The 18,533-nt window shown below is 37.3% G+C and overlaps 1 protein-coding gene across 2 annotated transcripts in view; it reads left to right on the forward strand.

Annotated features, from left to right (window-relative positions):
• The window catches only part of LOC113498075, a 60,627-nt gene extending 44,233 nt beyond the window's left edge, over positions 1-16,394 (forward strand). The window contains exons 1-7 of one of the 2 annotated variants that reach the window (XM_026877982.1): positions 1,088-1,257; positions 2,444-2,547; positions 4,203-4,291; positions 4,765-4,895; positions 7,320-7,433; positions 13,983-15,152; positions 15,517-16,394. In XM_026877982.1, coding sequence (XP_026733783.1) covers positions 2,477-2,547; positions 4,203-4,291; positions 4,765-4,895; positions 7,320-7,433; positions 13,983-15,152; positions 15,517-15,678 — 1,737 coding nt within the window. In that variant the 5' untranslated portion in view covers positions 1,088-1,257; positions 2,444-2,476 and the 3' untranslated portion in view covers positions 15,679-16,394. Of the gene's footprint in view, positions 1-1,087; positions 1,258-2,443; positions 2,548-4,202; positions 4,292-4,764; positions 4,896-7,319; positions 7,434-13,982; positions 15,153-15,516 lie in introns of those variants that run through there. The other variant, XM_026877981.1, reaches the window with a different exon arrangement.
• The last annotated feature ends 2,139 nt before the right edge of the window (positions 16,395-18,533 follow it).

An 18,533-nucleotide genomic window follows, 5' to 3' on the forward strand; every position in this document is an offset into this window, starting at 1 on the left:
AATATATACCTTAATAAAACCTGATAAAATTTATATAATAATTTAATTTGGGGATTCCCCAGGCTCAATCGCCAAAATAACGCATTTTTATATTTAACGAGGTTCCACAAACATTCAAGTAACACCCAGATTCAGATACACGGGGATCGAACCCGCGACACGTGGCGCTTAGTGGGTTTGGCGTAGTGACCTCAACCGCTCGGCCATCCGTGCAGTCAAATTCACAGCAATGCTAATGGAAGACACACTTGTAATTTATCATAATCATTACACCATGCCCCCGATTCTGCTATTTAAAATGGCCGATGAATTAATGGCAAATGAATTAAATTTGAAACTATTCCTATTCTCTTGAGCATTTTGCCATTGATACAATAGTTGAAAAATCATTGTGACATGAGTGCTCCACCCCGAGAAAAAAATATCAAATTATTATGTTGTTTTTTTTAATAATACAGATAGTGCCAATTTAATCCAATTTCCATAAATGTGATAATTCGATTTTACTTTTTAATAACTAATCAGAGTTATATTATCGTATAACCCTATGAAGGAGCTCGTGATCGAGGTTCCGTTAAAAAGCTTAAAAAGCCGTTACTAAATCTCTGCTACCTGTCCGTCCGTCTGTCACCAGGCTTTATCTCATTAAACGTACCTAATAACTAGTCACAGTTGACGTGACGTATTTCTGTTACCGCTAAACCAACAATAATAAAACAATCGCGATTCAGCAAAGGTAAGTCCGGTCATAAATGTGGAGGGTGTGGTATTTGTTTTGATAAAATTGTTTTTCTTGTGTATTTGTTCATTTTACAGTAAGTCAACCTCATCCGCGACTGTTTTTTCATCATCAAAATGACTCAAAATCGCTCTTCTCAAAAATTCCAATTCATTTTCCAAGAACGGATTATCTATGTCGAGTCAGCAGATCCACTGCGCATGATCCAAGTCAAGTGGCCCTTAGCTTTAGGGTCAGTATACTGGGAAACTACCGACATTCAAAAACGTAAAACTCTTGCAGTTGTTAGAGCGAGACAGAACTCTACAATGCGTATAGCTCCATCTCCCTTCCTCAACTGCAGCGGACTTCGTTTTATGAATTTTAGTAGGTCTGATGTCTAAGTCAGCAAGGGATAATCTTGTTAAGAATGTACTAAGTCTCTATCCGCTTATCAGTAAGTTACTGAACGTCGGATTAGCATGTAGGCCTGTGCAGTATTGTGTTTCAAAGATGATGTTATTAAGTGAAATTATCATGTGAGTAGGTACGCTTTTTAGTGGTCTTAAGATGTTACAAAAGTTTTATTTGTGATTTTTGCGGTTTTAACCCAAGTTGTGACAGTGTAGAAGCAATAGAAGTATTTGTTCAATTAAACGTGAAGAATGATTATTTTGGCCAAATATATTATCAGTTGCCTGATATTAATACAATAGTTTTTTCGCCTTGAAAGAGTATTTGCTATTACTATATTTGTAGGCGTTCAAGTAGTTCTTGGGTACATACCACTACAAATATTCAAACTACAAAAAACAAAACGGTAGTTATACGTGTAACGTGTATATACTATTAATGAAAAGCAATGTGTGTTTGTTTGTTTGCTTTACCTTATTTTGTTGCCCTAGAATACGTGCCTTTTTGTATCAAAATGTTGCTAAGTAATATATGTTTAATATAAAACTGGGCCTGCACCGCATTAAAAAAACTGTGTAGTTTATTTTCGAATGAAAACACAACCTTTATTTGCGAATACGAATAGAAACATTGTCCGCCATCAAAACATTACATACTCACGAAACTCACGAGCAATGTCAGCTAACCATCACCTCCCAGTATGTATAGTTACACTGTTACAAATAATTACGCAACATTAAAATCAACACGCACATGGTTTACATTGAAGGAAGCCGTAGTTTGTAATATGAAGCCCTTCGAACGACCTTCTGCAGTGATAACACACTCTTATTATGCGGAACTAATGCGTAGTATCGGTAACGTAGAGGTAATTAGTAGAAAGAATATTTTCTTTCAAACTTGGATAGTTTTTCAGGGGTTTTCGGCGAAGTTGGTGAGGAATCCATTTTATATTTTAATGCTCCTCGAGGGCTGCCACCGAGTTCTAAAGTAATAGTATTGAGGGTGTGGAAGGGATGTGCCGTTCACGTCTTGTATTGCTTTGCCACGCTTCTTCAAGAATAATAATATTTAAGACGTGATAGTGGACTCTCTGTTCATAATTTTGTAGAAGTATTTATCTTTTTCTAATTAATTCAGGGGATGTAAGTTTTTGCGGCATTAACTAAACTTGTAATTTTGCTTGGAAAGTAATGTTTCTCCTAGCAAAAAGTTATGCGAATCGATAAAGAGGTAGATATGGCCAGCGTAAGAATTAAGCAAAGCCTTAATCATTCTTTTGTCTTCTAATTTTCCATATCCTTGTTTCAGGTGTTAATCGTCGCATGGCTGTCAAGCGGCAACATGTCGGGCATGACGGGAGCGAGCATGCTGCGCACGCGCAGGAAGGATGTCAACGTCAAGCCCAACCGCAAGTGAGTGCTAGTAACACATACCCTTACATAGAAAAAACTATAAACATAACACTTGTAGAAATAGGTCAAATCATCTGTTCGCGCAGCACTGTGTGCGTGCGAATGATAGCCATTGTTTTTCTTTGTGAAAGACAAATAAAAGCTATCAGCCGGATCAGCGTTATGGGCTGATCCGGCACTGTATATTGAAATGCACAAAGATGATTTGTATTGACTATTTTTTTTTATGAAACACTTTAATTTTCTGGTGAAATTCTGGTTAGCCCCAAAAAATCTTATCTTCAGTTCTTTCAATTTTCTTTCTTAATAAAAACACAACATATTATCATCATCATTGACTCCACGCATGATTCTCACATTAGAAGCCATTTAGCTTATTAATTTTCAACCAGCCATCACAAGTCATGACGTCACCGTTTACCGTGCACATCGGGATCTAGAAAGACGTTTCGTTCGAGAACGATGTAGAAAATGTGACAGTGCCTAACGTTCATAAACTTAAGACAGACAAAAGGTGTTTGGGGCGTATCCCGGCCCGATGGAACTAAGGCGAGTTGCTGGTACTTTCTGGCTTCGATTGGCTGAAGACCGCGTACTGTGGCGAATCAAGAAAACCATGGCCAAGGATAAAGATTTACAAGATGATGATGATGATGATAGGTAAAATGGTGTCCGTATTATGTGCACTGTAAATGGCATAAGAAGTATGTCTCTGCACCCTTAAAGCCACTCTTCTGTGATATACTTTCTATTCGGTTGACTGGACTCCACTGCTGGATATGAGTAATAATTTTAGTAAGGCGGTTTTATAATTATCTGTTTAACGATTTACTCACGCATATTTACTGGGATCGCCCGACCAGTTTCGGACCAAACCAGAGTCCCAACTCAAAAGGAGACTCACCGCCGTAAATATTATTAAGTAACTGTTCTTAAATAAATTATTAGAATTTTGGACGCCAAAAGTTTATGACGTTGCATGAGTCATTTTGAAATTAATTATCCCGTTTAGTTTTTGGGGGATGGTGGGTTTAAAGTTAAATGTAGCTCTTCTTCAGCTCTTAAAAATCTACTGATTCTCAACTACCTCAAAGCAGGCAGTACATTTACAATCGATCCATTTTATCATCAATGCCATCAGCAATTTCACTCATAAAAATAAACTCATATATCACAGTCGTGTTCAGCAGTGGACGTTTCCGGATATTGGAAGCATCATTTTGCCATTAACACTATTCACTGCTGCTTCTACACTTTTATCGTATCAGCTTCTGTCATGTCTTTTAATAATGCAAGTTTGCGACTTCCCCAATGCCTAACCTCTTCCTTCTAACATTGTTTTGTCTTTTGCCTTCGATGTCATACCTTTCAGCCATAGTACAAGTATCATTCAACCATTCCTACCATTCGTCATTATATTCAGTTACATACACCCATATGATCAACCCTTACAAAGTATGGAGGTGTCATATTAAAATTATGACGTGATGGACATCAATTTTGAAGTGGTAATATTAATTTACGTTAGGTCAGAACCAAATGAACCACAGTGATCAATGATAGTTAGGTCAACACAGTTACAAATTGTCCTTACGAGTACGCATAGTTTGATTTACATCAAAAATCCAATTTATAAAAAAATATTTTGATCCCAGGTTGGACCGGAAATCCTCCCGGGGCATGCTATACGAGAACGAGGAGCTGCGTCTGCGCACTATAAACATCAATGCCGAAGTAGAAAGAGGTAACGTTATATTGTATTCAGTGGGGAGTTTACTTACTCCATATATACCAACAAATAATGGAACCTACCGCCTACCCTTAAAACTTGACTGTGGATGTTATCACAAGAGAGAACTGCTGATATGCCCAATGTATATCCTCGTCTATATTCCGCATCAGCAGTCAGCAATAAAGAAACGGTGATAACTTCACCTACTCAACTACCATAAAGGGCACCAGAATATGGACGTATACGAATTTCGTGAGGATGATTCTTATTTAAATAATACGTTTTACTCACGCACATTTATTGGGATCACCCCACTAGTTTCGGATCCAACGGAAAACGCGAGGTCGCGAGATGAACTGTTCGATTCGCGATCCCGTCACCGAGTCAGCTCATGAAACTCCGGAAACTAGTCGGATAATCGCGATAAAAGGGCGTAAGTGAACAGTTGCATCATTTAAATGAGTTGATGATAATCTTCTCACCAGGTCAATCGGACATAAAGAAGTTGAAGCGCGAGAACGAGCAGCTCAAGCGAGAGATATCGGCGCTTCGCTACGAGTACGACCGGCTGGACAGCATGCTGCGAGACAGAAGGTCTTCACCAGAACACTCGGACGTACGTTACATCTGATTTGTAATAAAACCTTTTTGAAACCATCCGGTTATGAATAGGTCTGAGAATGGTAGAACGAGAGTTATCTAGCTTGGTCATTTTGACGTTATATAATAAACCATAACTTTCTCAACGCCATCTAGTCTCAAACTAAACAAAACTTGTATTATAAACAACAATGAAGACATAACTCTATCCAAACTTCACAAAAAAAGTCGTCACGACTCCTGGAACAAGATTGAAATTTTTTCTATTTCACTTATTATGCCATTTTCAATAATAGAAAAATTGTAGGTTTAGGTATAATATTTGATAACTATGAAGCAATACAAAACATTAGTTAAGAATATGTAAAGGGCTTGGATTGAACACATCTACAAACGGATTCCAACCGCAGTAAGATTCGCACACGTCAATACAAAGATAATCTCTACCTAATTGTTGAGCAGTGATCCTTAGGGGCGCCATCATCATCGTCAGCCCCTCCCCGGACATATCAGCCTCGATGAACAAACTGTACAACTTCACGCAGTTCTCTATAAACATAATTATATTATTGACAGTAACGTCGTCATTTGACGTTCTCTCATACTCGCAAATATGAACATTTTCCAACGTTAAACAACGACTCAAAATGTCAAAAATGATCTCATATTCAATGTCTTCAGAAGTCAGCATGAAGTTCTTTAGCTTTGCCAGATGAAAGGATTTATCTAGAGACTGCGTGTAGGCTCGAATCATTCCGTGCTTTTCGACGTAAAGGTCCAAAGTGGCCAATTTCGGGCATCCGTTAAATAAATGTGTAAAGAAATCTTTCCGAAGTGGAATGTTGTTCACCCTTAAGAATGTTAAATGGCTGAGGCTTTTCGAGTCTTTTGATATGCTGATTGGCAGTCGACATCTCATCACTACTCCGTCCCGTCTGCAGAAATCTGTTAAAGTTACATTTTCCGGCAAATCCTCAAGTTTTTTCTCAAATCTATCACAATTATCGATGCAGTACCAGTTACTTGGAGAGTTCATAATCTTAATTTTAGTTTTACTGTGCATGCAAACGTAAGTTGGAAAGTAATCTTTGAACTCCAGAAGCAGTTTACTGAAGAAATTATCATCAAATGTTGTAGTCAATTTATTCCAAGCCTTAAAAATTATATTTCCATCCAGCATAAAGTTTTGAGGCAGATACGATGAGATTTCAACCTTCAAATCATTGCAATTCACTGTGAATATGTTTGAGAATACCGGGGAAACGTATATCACTATTTTCTCTAAATACATGATGAATATGTACTCTAGTTGACTGAAATCTAATCTTGAGACTCCGTCCAACTGCCTCGACATCTTGTGTGTGACTGCACAATCCCGAAATACGAATGTCAGCTTATTAAAATTGACATCAATTTGACTTGTACTGCAATTTTGGTGACGGCTCAAGTCGACAAAATCCTTGTAATTATCGGACACTGTTAACTTTAAGTTTTTTATTGGGGGTACACCTTTGAGGAATAGTAACGGGGAAGCTGAAACATTGAACTCGAAGACCACGAAGTGCACGGCTTCAAAGCGCCTCTCGTGGAACACTTGCCTGCATGTTATGTTGACGCTTTCGTTGCTGTAGTTACTGAAGCACTTGAAGAAGTTGATGGCAATGTGTTTCAAGTTTTGAGGACACACTTTAGCGATGTCACTCAAGTAGATGTTCGTGAAAGTGATGTCCAGAAACTTGAGATTCACAAATCTGTTTATGTGAGGTTGTAGATTCTCCACTGTCAGGTCTTGAACCCCACTAAGATTCAGATCCCTTATGTGCTCACCTAAATTGATAAATAAACTATCATCTAGAGTCTTCACAGTTGCTAAAGTACTTTTGGAAAGTACAACATTCTCGAGATGGCAAAATCCCGATGCAAAGTAATCCCTGATTTCCCCGCAGCTGTTATAAACATTGATTTTCGTTGCTGTATCTAAATAATTAAAAATTATGACGCCCAATTCAACGGGTAGATTTAAAAAATTCATTTGGTTGATTTTGTAAATAATAGCTTTAAAAAAATACATAAAAAACACAATACCTAAACATGATTTTTGACAGTGACATGATTACCTTTCAAAAGCGCAGATCTATATTAGGTTTTAATTTAGAACCTCTTTCACAGCATTTATCGTAAAGTAGAATTTTTGAGGAGATATATGGACAAGTTGAGCATGTTGAACACATTTTCAAAAACGGACTTACAACAGAATAAACTTTTTTGTCTTTTAAACCTAAACTAAGTGTTCATACGGTTGATAATTTGTTGAATCCTACTTGACTACTTTCTTTCAGAATAAGAAATTCTCCAAACGTCCAAAACCTAAATACCATCAATAATTCATCCCAAACTAGCCGTTGTATAGCCGTAAGTAAAGCACATTATCGGTTGGCAGGACAGCGCGTCAGGGTGCAGCGCCTGCCCCGACTGCGTCAGCGTGGACGGGTCCGCCAGAGCCGTCGCCTTTCATGACCTGAGCGTCGTGCCTGAAGAGGGGGAACAGGAAAAGGTATGGAGACGAATATTCATTGGTTACTATTGATTTTTGTATCACCTTTAACTGGTTCAAAAGAGCAACAACTTTGTCCATTTGGTCCGTCCATCTCCACTTGATTTGTTAATCCTCTTCATCAATCATCAATCTTGAGGCTTTCACAAACATTCAAGTTACATGCATAAGAATCCTAGACTAAGAACTAGGATTCGTTTGATTCACGAATGTTTGTCCTACGTCGGGATCGAACTCGCGGCACATCGCGTAGAATAGGTTTGGCGTGGTGACCTGCACACCTTCTCTCCAAGTTGCGTGCACTTGGAGAGGCCTATGTCCAGCAGTGGACTGCGATAGGTTGATGATGATGATGATGATGATGTGGTGACCTAACCTCAAACACCAGGACAAAATTTGTACTATGGGAAAAATTACAAAAAATACATGTTTGATTGACTCATATGACTCCTCATTACTCATCATATCCATCAATCCTCAAGGCTGAAACTTTCAGATCAAAAACCAGTCTGATAGCCTACAGTCAGAAACTTAAATTCCTTTTACACCTACTGGTAATAAAATAACATCTTTACAAACACACGTCACGTTAACTAAGGCATCAAAATGTTTGACGCATTAATAAGTTTCCGCGAGCCATAAGCGATCGACAAAAATAGTGTGCGCGACGCAAATAGACGAACAGCCGCCGTCAGCCAACTGGAGACGTGTGAGGAACTAACTGGTAACTAGGTTTGGATTTTGGGAACTAGGATTCTTAATTTTATTGTGACTACCTTGTTGTAAATACCTGAATTCTGAGAAAATAAATATATTAGTGGTCCCATGTTCTTAACAAAACTATGAGAATGTAATAGTTAGAGTTCCATATTTTCTCTTCGTGCTGTTGTTTATATTCTCCAAATAATTATCGGGAATGTTGACTTTTCTAGATCTACAACAAATTCGGAAAACGAAACTATATTATTTAATAGCTTTTGTGGGAAATTCAATATATTTATTTAATAACAGTTTACTCACGCGTATTTATCGGTATAGCCCCGCAAGTTTCGAACCCAACCGGAGTCCTTAATCATGAGCCTTAAGTTTCTATTTTAAATTTTGAGAACAAAACTATAGGAGAAACCACATGGCACTGCATCAAACCTGTTTGATTGTTACTGTGAAAAACATCGAAAATGAGCAAAAAATGTACAAGCATGTAACAAAATGACATGACGAAAAAAGCTATGCCACCAAAACCAACTTATTCCAGATCAAACAAAAAGATTATCGAAAATCGGATAAGAAATCTTAGAATAATCTTTGTACACTGATAAAAAATACCGACCGAATTGAAAATCTCCCTTTTTTCGTCGATAAAAAATCAATCTAGGCAACCAGAAAAAACGTAGATGATATGTAAATTCAATTAGACATGAGTCAAAGCAATGTAACAAGAAGATTGATGGATTTAGTAATAAATGCCGAGAGACGGACAGATTGATCGGACGGTATATCGGGGAATCCTTTGTGGAAGTCTTGATAGCTGCAACTGTTTTATTAGTTAGAGATAGTGAAAATCCGCATGAATGGAATAAAATATAGGCACAAAAGCAACTTAAAAAAATATAAATGATACTATAAACTTTATCTATGTACACGTAGGTACTCAGTAGTGTTAAATTAAATAACTCAATGGAATTAACAAACATTGAGTATTATTTTGCTAAATATAATATTAAAAACTATTCACTCACTTCTCCTTCTCTATGCTTAAAATAAAATAATTACACCAGCGTATATAAGTCCCACTGCTGGATACAGGCTGCTTCCCTTTGAAAGATTTCAGCATTGGTCACCAAAACTAATTAATTAATAACAACAATTCAATTAAATTGGTAAAAGTGATTGATGGACAAACCCCTCAGCTGTAACAACATTTCAAATAAAACTCACTACGAAATCAAATAAAACAACAAAAGAATCAAACCCAGACAGTTTCCTTAAGAATTTTAGGTTTATACATAGGAAATGAGTCAAGGTCGTTCAAGAAAATCATGTGTAAGAAAATATTGTAGAAACGTAATGTTGCTTTATAAATAAACGCAGTAGCGTTTGGACGTGCGCGTGCGCCGCTCGGCGTCCCGACATTTTTCGAGTGACAGTTTTGTGATGAAGGTACCTGGATTCATTATTGTTATTTAATTAACTATTGTTTTTGTGTTAATCTTGAATAGTGTTATAATTATTTTTTATTGACTTTTGTCGGGTCTACTGTGATGGGGTCCACAATTTCTAGTTTTTCTTTTAGTAGGAGGACTTTGTGTTATTTTTTTCTGTGAGATGTTTGTTTTTTTGAAACTGTACTTTGGACTACTGTGTTTATTTTTAATTCAAGTAGTCTTGTTTTCGGAATCTATGAATGTAATTTTTGGCACTTTGCTGTAACTGTGGGTCTGTTTTGCCTTGGCATAATTTAAGTGTAAAGTCAACCTATAATTAATGCTACAATGTAATTATAAAAAACATATCATGTAAACGAATTATTATTATTGTGTTGATTCTGAGACACTAAGCGATCAATATAAATTGCAAATTTCTCTCCCAGAAATCGCGATTCGCAGAAAATTAGCATTCAAACTTTTCTTACAACAAACTACTCACTGTGATAACGTTTATCTAAAAACTTTCAATTTCCCTTTGGTTATCCCCTTCGAAAAAAGAGAAGGGATGTTAAAAATTTTACGTGACTGATTGTGATACTGTAGCTTCAAAACGGATGAACTGATTTTCGTTTTTTTTTGCATCAGTACAGCGCGTATAACTCAAACTACAATCAGACAAAGTTATGTTAGACCCTAAGTAGGAGCGAATCCATTTAATTTTATCAGAGGAAGCAAAACCACTTGACTTTGGAGATCCTCTTGAATGCAAATGAAGAGTTGAATCATAACACGAATATATTCGACCACGTTTCGAGAATATATTTAAATTTAAGACCACCTTGAATAGAGGTACAGACGAGTTCATTTGTACATTGGCGCTTTCAGGCTTCAAAAATCCTGTCCAGTAGTGATCAATGCTCAAAAACTGTCCTATTTGGGAAGAGGCCTGTGTCCAGCACTGGGACGTTTATAGGCTGGTATTTAATATTATAAAAAAAGGTTGCATAGAATTTGTTGACCGTTCCAAAGCTCACAATATTTTGAATTCTTGGCAGTACCCGGTACATTTTTGAACACGATTGTACCCAATCCCGTATTATGAAGTCTTAATACGAACACAATTTGATTCAGGATGCGAAATTGTGAACGAGATTATCATAGTAAAGTACTCTACCGTTCATATTTACTTAGTCAGAAAATAAGGATACAGTTTTGGTATATCTTGGTCTTGGTTTATATCGAATGGGAACTTGGTCTATTTGGTTTGATTGAGGTGAAGACATGTTGCTTTATAAAGATACTTTGATGACCACATTAACGCAATTGCTTGCCTGAAATGACTGAAAATCTAGTTTTCTCCGAAATAGTTTCCTTAACTAATTATCAGAGGCGAAAGTATTGAAACTCTTGTCAGACAGTCAAATTGGTTTTACTGTAGCTTATACACTAGAATTTAGAAGTACCTAGTTTTTAATCGAACTCTGGTGTTGCCATGGTAAAAAATAATGTCGCATTGTTTTCTATTTAGACTAATTACTGTACTAAGGGATTTAATCGTTGTATCGCGGGGTTCCACAAACTTTCAAGTCATAGCAACAAAGACACCCAGACTCAAAATAAGTGCTTCATCACACAAATGCTTGTCCTACGCGGGGATCGATCCCGCGACACGTCTTGCACATTACGAGTAAGTTTTGCGTAGAGACCTATACAAATCCGTACAAACTTATTGTGTAGCAAAACTATATTTTTATTTGTTGTGTAGGTACTTCCTAACTTTTATAAACTCCCATCGGAAATAGCATACTTGAACTGAGTTACAGCCGCTCGTCCAGACTCCATTCAATAATTTATAGATTCAAGTCAGACGCTTATAACGCTTGATACAATAATAAATAAATATTCATGACTCGTACTAAATATTGATAGTCTTTTGTAGAACGATTTGCATGTTTTATTGGTAACAACATTAAATATGTATAGGAAATTATAAAAGCATTATTTTGGTAGATTCCCTTATTCACAGTCTACTAGCTAAGACAAAACCTGGCCGAGTAGAGTCGGGCCTGCGATAATGAGGGGTTCGTACAATTACATAGGAGAGAGAAACAGAGACTAAAGAGAAACATATTCGCAATCAAATTTGATCACCCTTCAAATTGATGACCGCACCAAGCGTAACTTCTACTTAATCTTTTTGTATAATTTGTTGTTATAGCGGCAATAGAAATACATTCACTGTAAAAAAATCCAAATCTAGCTATCATGATTCTTGAGATAAAGTGTGGTGACAGACGAACGGACGGATAGACGGTGGAGCCTCACTAATGTAGTTTCATTTTTACAAAATTACTATTCGTTTGGACAAGTCATGTGACAAATTTAACATTCGAATATTAACTACTATAGCCTTATAACAAGAATGTGTATTAACATTTATATAACTACCATGCACTTGAATATACAAGAAAACCTCAGACCTATGACTCTATGACTAGCTAAGAATTTAATATAATAAAATTAATTAATAAATCTGACACAGTTTCCAGATGACGGAAACCGGGTCGTTTTAGAATATTTGTGGGATAGCAGATGGTTCCCACAAACCTTGATGACCTGTCTCTTATAAATAACAGCAGTATAAAATACGTTGTTAACTGGATGTGCGTCAAAAGCTTGTTAATGGTCCAATGACAAATGGGCGTCAAAGAAAAAAGGGGGGAAAAGTTAAGTTGAGGAAAAGGGACATCGCTCTACAAAGTTTATTGCGTTGTCTTGCTTCCACAGCCACAGTTTTACTTAATACTTTGATTCGTTTTAAGTTACATTTTGAGGTAACTTGACGTTACAAGGGCGGATTTGATATTTTGGCTGCCCTAGGCTAACGAAAAACTATCGCCCCCTCCTACATTGCCATAAAACATATTTTTTTTTTGTAAATCAAAAACCTACTCTCCGCTCAATATTTTTTTGGGCATGCTACACGGCTAACCGTTCAAATCAAATCGTTTTTTACCATCTTAGAATTTAGACTAAAGATTAAAGAAGTATAACCGCATAAGTGATTCGATCACACGTTTGACGCGGTTGGTCCGTAGATGGCCGACCATCTTTGTCATAGCGAGTTCCTCCGTGTTTCGGAAGGCACGTTAAATTGTGGGTCCCGGCTGTTATTCCTACATCTTTGACAGTCGTTGCAGGTAGTCAGAAGCTTGAAAAGTCTGACAGCCAGTCTAACCAAGGGGTGTCGTGTTGCCCAGGTACCTGGGTTGAGGAGGTCAGGTAGGCAGTCGCTCCTTGTAAAACACTGGTACTCAGCTGAAACCGGTTGGACTGGTAGCCGACCCTAACATAGTTGGGAAAAGGCTAGGCCGACGATGATTAAAGAAGTATAACATTATCACTCACTTTGCTGTAAAATCATAAGCAAAATCACTTAATTCGTATGTATGGAAGTATTGAACCTTAAATTGACCTCTTATTATATCTTAGGTTTTTTTTTCATTTGGAACTTATTTCAACAATCTTCTTCTTTCATTCTTCATCATCGTCTGCCTTCAGCAGTCACAAATTCAAATTTGACCTATAAGAATTCAAAACAATATCCGAAAAATCATAAGCTTTCGTGAAATACCTAAACACATGCAAGCTTGCGTCCAAGGTGAAAATGCTCGTTTCCGGCCACTGATTAAAGAAACGACATGATTAGCAGTAAATGTGTGTGACCTTGGGTCGAAGGTCAAGGTTTATACAGGGGAGCTCAAGGGTTACCTAAGTTTAACCCTTTATTTATTGAGGTGTAATATTATAAATGCCTTACGTGAATTCTGTTGGTACGATGTATTTTCTAAAGGGCATTTTAATTCGTTTTTCCTACCAAAAAAGAGATGAGAAAAAAAAATTGTATATACAAAAATCTTGAAAATATTAACCGTGTTTAAATTGGTAACGTTTTAAAAATACGTCTGTTTTCGTAACCCATTTGTAGGCAATAAAAGTTTATGAGAAATGTCTGAGTGCCGGTGCCACATTGCTCTCGCTATAGGTGGCAAACAACCTCACCTCGATGTTTATTTTGGCGACTCGGACGTTCCATTAGGATATTTAGTAATAAAGTAATTATACTCCACAACTTTTACACACTGACTGATGGGTCATGACATGAGTCTCAAACTGACAAAGCTTGTATTATGAGTACTAGACAACTGATAAACATACTTATATATTTCTCAACACATAGATAAATTACACCTAGACAGAATCAGAAATTATCGTGCTCATCACACAAACACCCATGAGGGACTCGAACCGACGGTGTATTTTACTTATTTGGTGTACGCAAAAATATTACAATAAGCGTAGTATCGCTAAAACTAACATTGTTAATATGTTTTCTTTCCAGAGCGGGGCTGAGTCACCATGCACATGCGATGAATGCCAACAGGAAGCTCCAAGGAAGATCCAAATCAATCAGAAAGCGGCACAAATGACGCAAAACACGAACGTAACGCAGCCAAATATAGCGGACAATGGTCACGAGCGAGTTGTCGACGTGTTGGTCCACGACGCGCCGCCCGAGGTACCCAGGTTCTTCCAATCCGTTACCTCTCCCCCCTACCACGTCGCAGGCCCCCCGCCGCCAGGTTTCGTCATTGCCCCCTACCAACCTCCCCGCTTCCACACCGGAGGGAACGTCGAGGACCTCCTCGGAGACGTCCAGGCCTCGCCCGCCATACAGACCACGTACATACAGCAGAACTCTGTGTTCATGTGTAACACAAGGCGGATAACACAGAAATGTTGCTGCCAGAAAAAGGAGCCGGTTATGGGCGTACCTATTATGGGTGTGCCCATTGTAGAGACACAAGAACCACCTAAGAAGTACGTTACAGAGAAAAATATCGAGCTCACTTATGATTATCCGAGAGCGACTCCTATACCAAGCAGTCCAAGCCCAAAGTCTGGTGAAGATGTCCAAACGACAACCACAGAAGTCGCCAGTACAGTAGTCTTCGTTGAAAGAAGAATACCAGTCAAACCAAAGAGGTTCGACTTCTTCTCCCGATCTCGATCAGCTCCAGTTGGAGAGAATGAAGAACCAATCTACGCAACTGTTAATAAACTCCCAAAGAGATTACGGAGAATGGAGCTCGCGAATCTAGAAAAAGAAGTGGCGTACAAGTCTGGTGAACCAGATTCGTCTACTCGGACAGAATTAACGTTAAAAACTGATTCAGAATCTCAAATCCCGCCACCTGATGACGACACGAGTCGTTCTGACAGAGAAAAATCCACAGCTCCTCAACGGCCAGACTCGCCAAAAGCCAAAAAGCGTAAACGATTTTCTTTGACGTTCAAAAAGAGGGAAAGAAAAAGAAGGGATAAGAAGAAAGATGCGAAAAATGGAACAGCAAAAAACGGAGCGACGATTCACGTAGAGAGTGACAGTGAGAGGCTGATTGAGGGAGAGGTCCAGGATATGGCGAAGCACAAGCATTGCACCAGGCATAGACCGAGGAATACTCTGTCCTCATCAAGCTCGGGCCCGCGGTACAAGCGGGACAGTTATCAGGTAAAATGTACTTTCAAACAGAGATCTTTTATTCAGAAAACCATCTACAAATCATACTTGACTTGGATCTAAAAGTATAAAAGAAACCTGGTGGGCTTTAGTAGTAAAAGTAGAAAATTTTGGTAGATTTTCAAAATTAGCATTGATTAATTTGGCTTGGATTGGTTTGGTAGTAATTTACAGGTTATTTTTTGTCCAAAAATGTCATAATATGATTCAACTTCTAGAGTCCAATTAGGAATATCTTTTCATAAATTATGGCATCACAAGTCCAAAAAACTGCTAAACACTGCATTTTTCAGTCAAAACCTATTAGCATACTCCATGGAAGTCACACATACCTAATGAGGAAAGTTTTTTGCAGGAGATGACAACATCACATTCAGAGCACGAGAGAACGAACAGCGTGTGTTCTTCTGTAAATTCCCTGGGTTCCGCGTGTACCCACAAGTCTAGAAAACTCTCAGCTCCAGTCAACGATGGCTCTATACCATGGTGCGGTTGCTGGGGAGCTGGTTGCGTCTGAATGATGAAGAGAGGTAGAGTTAAGAAGAATCCTTATTAGAAAATTCTTGAGGTTCTGTCAGCAGTGTTCACAAAAAAAAAAAACATTTAATTGCGTTCTCAAATGTCTGTGTCTCTTCCGTCTTCTTTGTAGTGATAGAGACAACATGACACTAGAAGAATATTAAATAAATAGGTTTGAGAATGTAGCAGTGAATATTGTCAAAAGACGTGAAGATAAAATCTTGACCCTTGTAAACCACCCTGTTAAAAGTAAATGCTTAGCTAATAAACTATAGAATTTATTGTAAGATGAAAAAAATATCCTGCTTAAACATTTATTTTCCCATGGAAGACCGTCGGTCAGATATTGAGACTCAAAAAGAAGATTTAAATTCAATTTAAGCAAACAGATGTTTTGAGCAAATACGCGTTTTTCTTTTTAGACCACTGTGTTTGAGTTCTGATCGACTTAGAGGCCATTTAGATCAATATTTTTAATAAAAGAATACCTAAACCCATAGGAAAGAAAACATTAATTTATATAACATAAGATACTGAAAATATAGCTTACATAACTGCCCTTTTAGAAAATTGTATCGGCCAAGCCAACAAAATGTAACTGATGACGTCACTTGGTTGAATGATGTATATAATGTAAGTTAAACTGTGATTCATTAGCATTGAGTTGTATGTAAGCGCATGCCTGTTGAATGATTAATAAACTTTTGCACAAAATGTTATTTTGTTTCAATTTTGTACTACTCGTAGTTTTCATTCCGCCAAAATGAATTTTGTTTTGTTTAAAGCTAGGACAACGTAACTGTTTCTGACGTGACGTACAATTTTACCTAGCAATCATCATCATCGTCATGATTTAACCCGGAATCTCCCTCCCCCAAGATACATGACCCTCTTCTCTGCTAGTTTATGTGTTACGAGTCCCTCATCATGGTCCGTCCGACGGACTACACGGATAAGATTTCCACGCAAAACCCACTGTGGGCGGTGTCTTGGACAAGCGTTTATTTGATCCATGAATGCTTGTTCTGAGACACAAGGACTGAATTCATTAGAGCGGGAGTCGCTTAAAAAGATGATACCATCCCAAAGCTGGGCAATGGCCTCCCCTAAATCCTTCCCCTTTTCCCCAAATCCCCAATGGAGTACCACCGCGCACCAGCCCTACTGTATGCATTCACATCAACCTCCATCGCTTCCAAAAATAATAATAGGATAAACTACACTAATAAATAAAACTACAAATATATTACATAGATGATTATTTATTATAAAATATGACACATTCCTTTGAGTTGTGTTTTACAGTAATTGAGATGCATAGCAAACGGATGCGGCCCGCGGCCGGCCTCGCGACACAAACATTCACCATTGATTAATATCACAACATTGATCACACTACTATAACTCGTAAGGTGTGGAAGCTTGTTAGACTGCTATTCAATCTTGACCCTTATTTCTAAAGTAATAAGAGTTGTTACTGTTTACTGCTATTGCTGATGAATTCTTTTTAATAGCGATTTTCACCTTTAAAATAATTACATTAATGCGCAAATGTATTCCTGAGTTACACTGGCATATGCTAACAAAATTGCTTTAATTGTGATTATCGACCTTATTCTTAAGGGATTAAAGTGTCACAATTTTGTTGAACATACTGTCTTAAACAGGAGATTTCCTCGATTGATATTGTTAGCATATTGCAACTGGATTCAAAGGAGCTTGAAATGAAATGTCAACAAAATAATGACATTTCAGGACTAGAGTTTACATCATAAACTTCAAAGATCAAATAGTTTTTTAAGAATTAGATGTTCCAAAATAATCTCGTTTTATTAACCAATTATGTCTGCTTATCGCTTCCCACCACACCTTACATTAAAATTAGAATTTCCACTCTAATCCTACATGGCAAGAGCAAATATATCCATCGTTGCTCGTCATAACCTCCACAGTCTCACATTTTAGATCATTAACCTACAGAAGCGCGTCCCCAACACTCAATAACTAGCCACATTAAGACCAAATGCGAGCGAACACGGGCCGCGGACCAAGCGTACATTGATCTACTGTAGAACATTCGAGAACCTACAGGAATTCCGAACGAAAAGCGTCTACTACCAAATATGACATACAAAAATTTATTAGGAATCACCAAAATCACCGCACTTTCAAAATAATAAAATGGCACGTTCACGAAACCTGGAAATACATGTGCTCAAAGTATAAAATAAAAAATAAATGTTACAACTTATAAAAAAAACACTCGTAATATTGCATGGAGTAACAAATTATATGGCTTTAAAACTCTTTGATAAAAAAATATCTCAATAAATAAATTAAGCAAAAAAAAATAATAATAAAAAAATGAATAAATGTACAATATTTACATCGAATATTTATTAAGAAATTGCATTTTTACTTTCGAAAAAATCATTAGGGGAAATTTACGCTAACATAATAAAACAAGGGTATTACACCGCCAGTGAGATCTATACGATAAGCGAAAAATTCTAGAAAAATAATATTTAAAACACAGGTAGGCTCTATGTCTTTTTCGATTCATAGTAAAATATAAAAAATTCCCTCACATCATTCCCCTAATGGACATGTATGTCTCGCTCGCACTCACACGGACGCGGTTACAACGCGTGCGTGCGAGCGAGACCATGATATAATGACATTATATCGTTAAAAACTTACGTACATTCCTAACTATGCTTAATGAAGACACCTAATATATTAAATATACTTATTAAATAGTTACATATACTTTACTTGCAATGCTTAATACAAATCCGAAATTGCTTTTGCAAACCAACGTAATGGGACATAGTAAAACCTACCTTACGACTA

This window comes from Trichoplusia ni, chromosome 10 (genome assembly GCF_003590095.1).
Source record: "Trichoplusia ni isolate ovarian cell line Hi5 chromosome 10, tn1, whole genome shotgun sequence".
Lineage (NCBI taxonomy): Eukaryota > Metazoa > Arthropoda > Insecta > Lepidoptera > Noctuidae > Trichoplusia > Trichoplusia ni.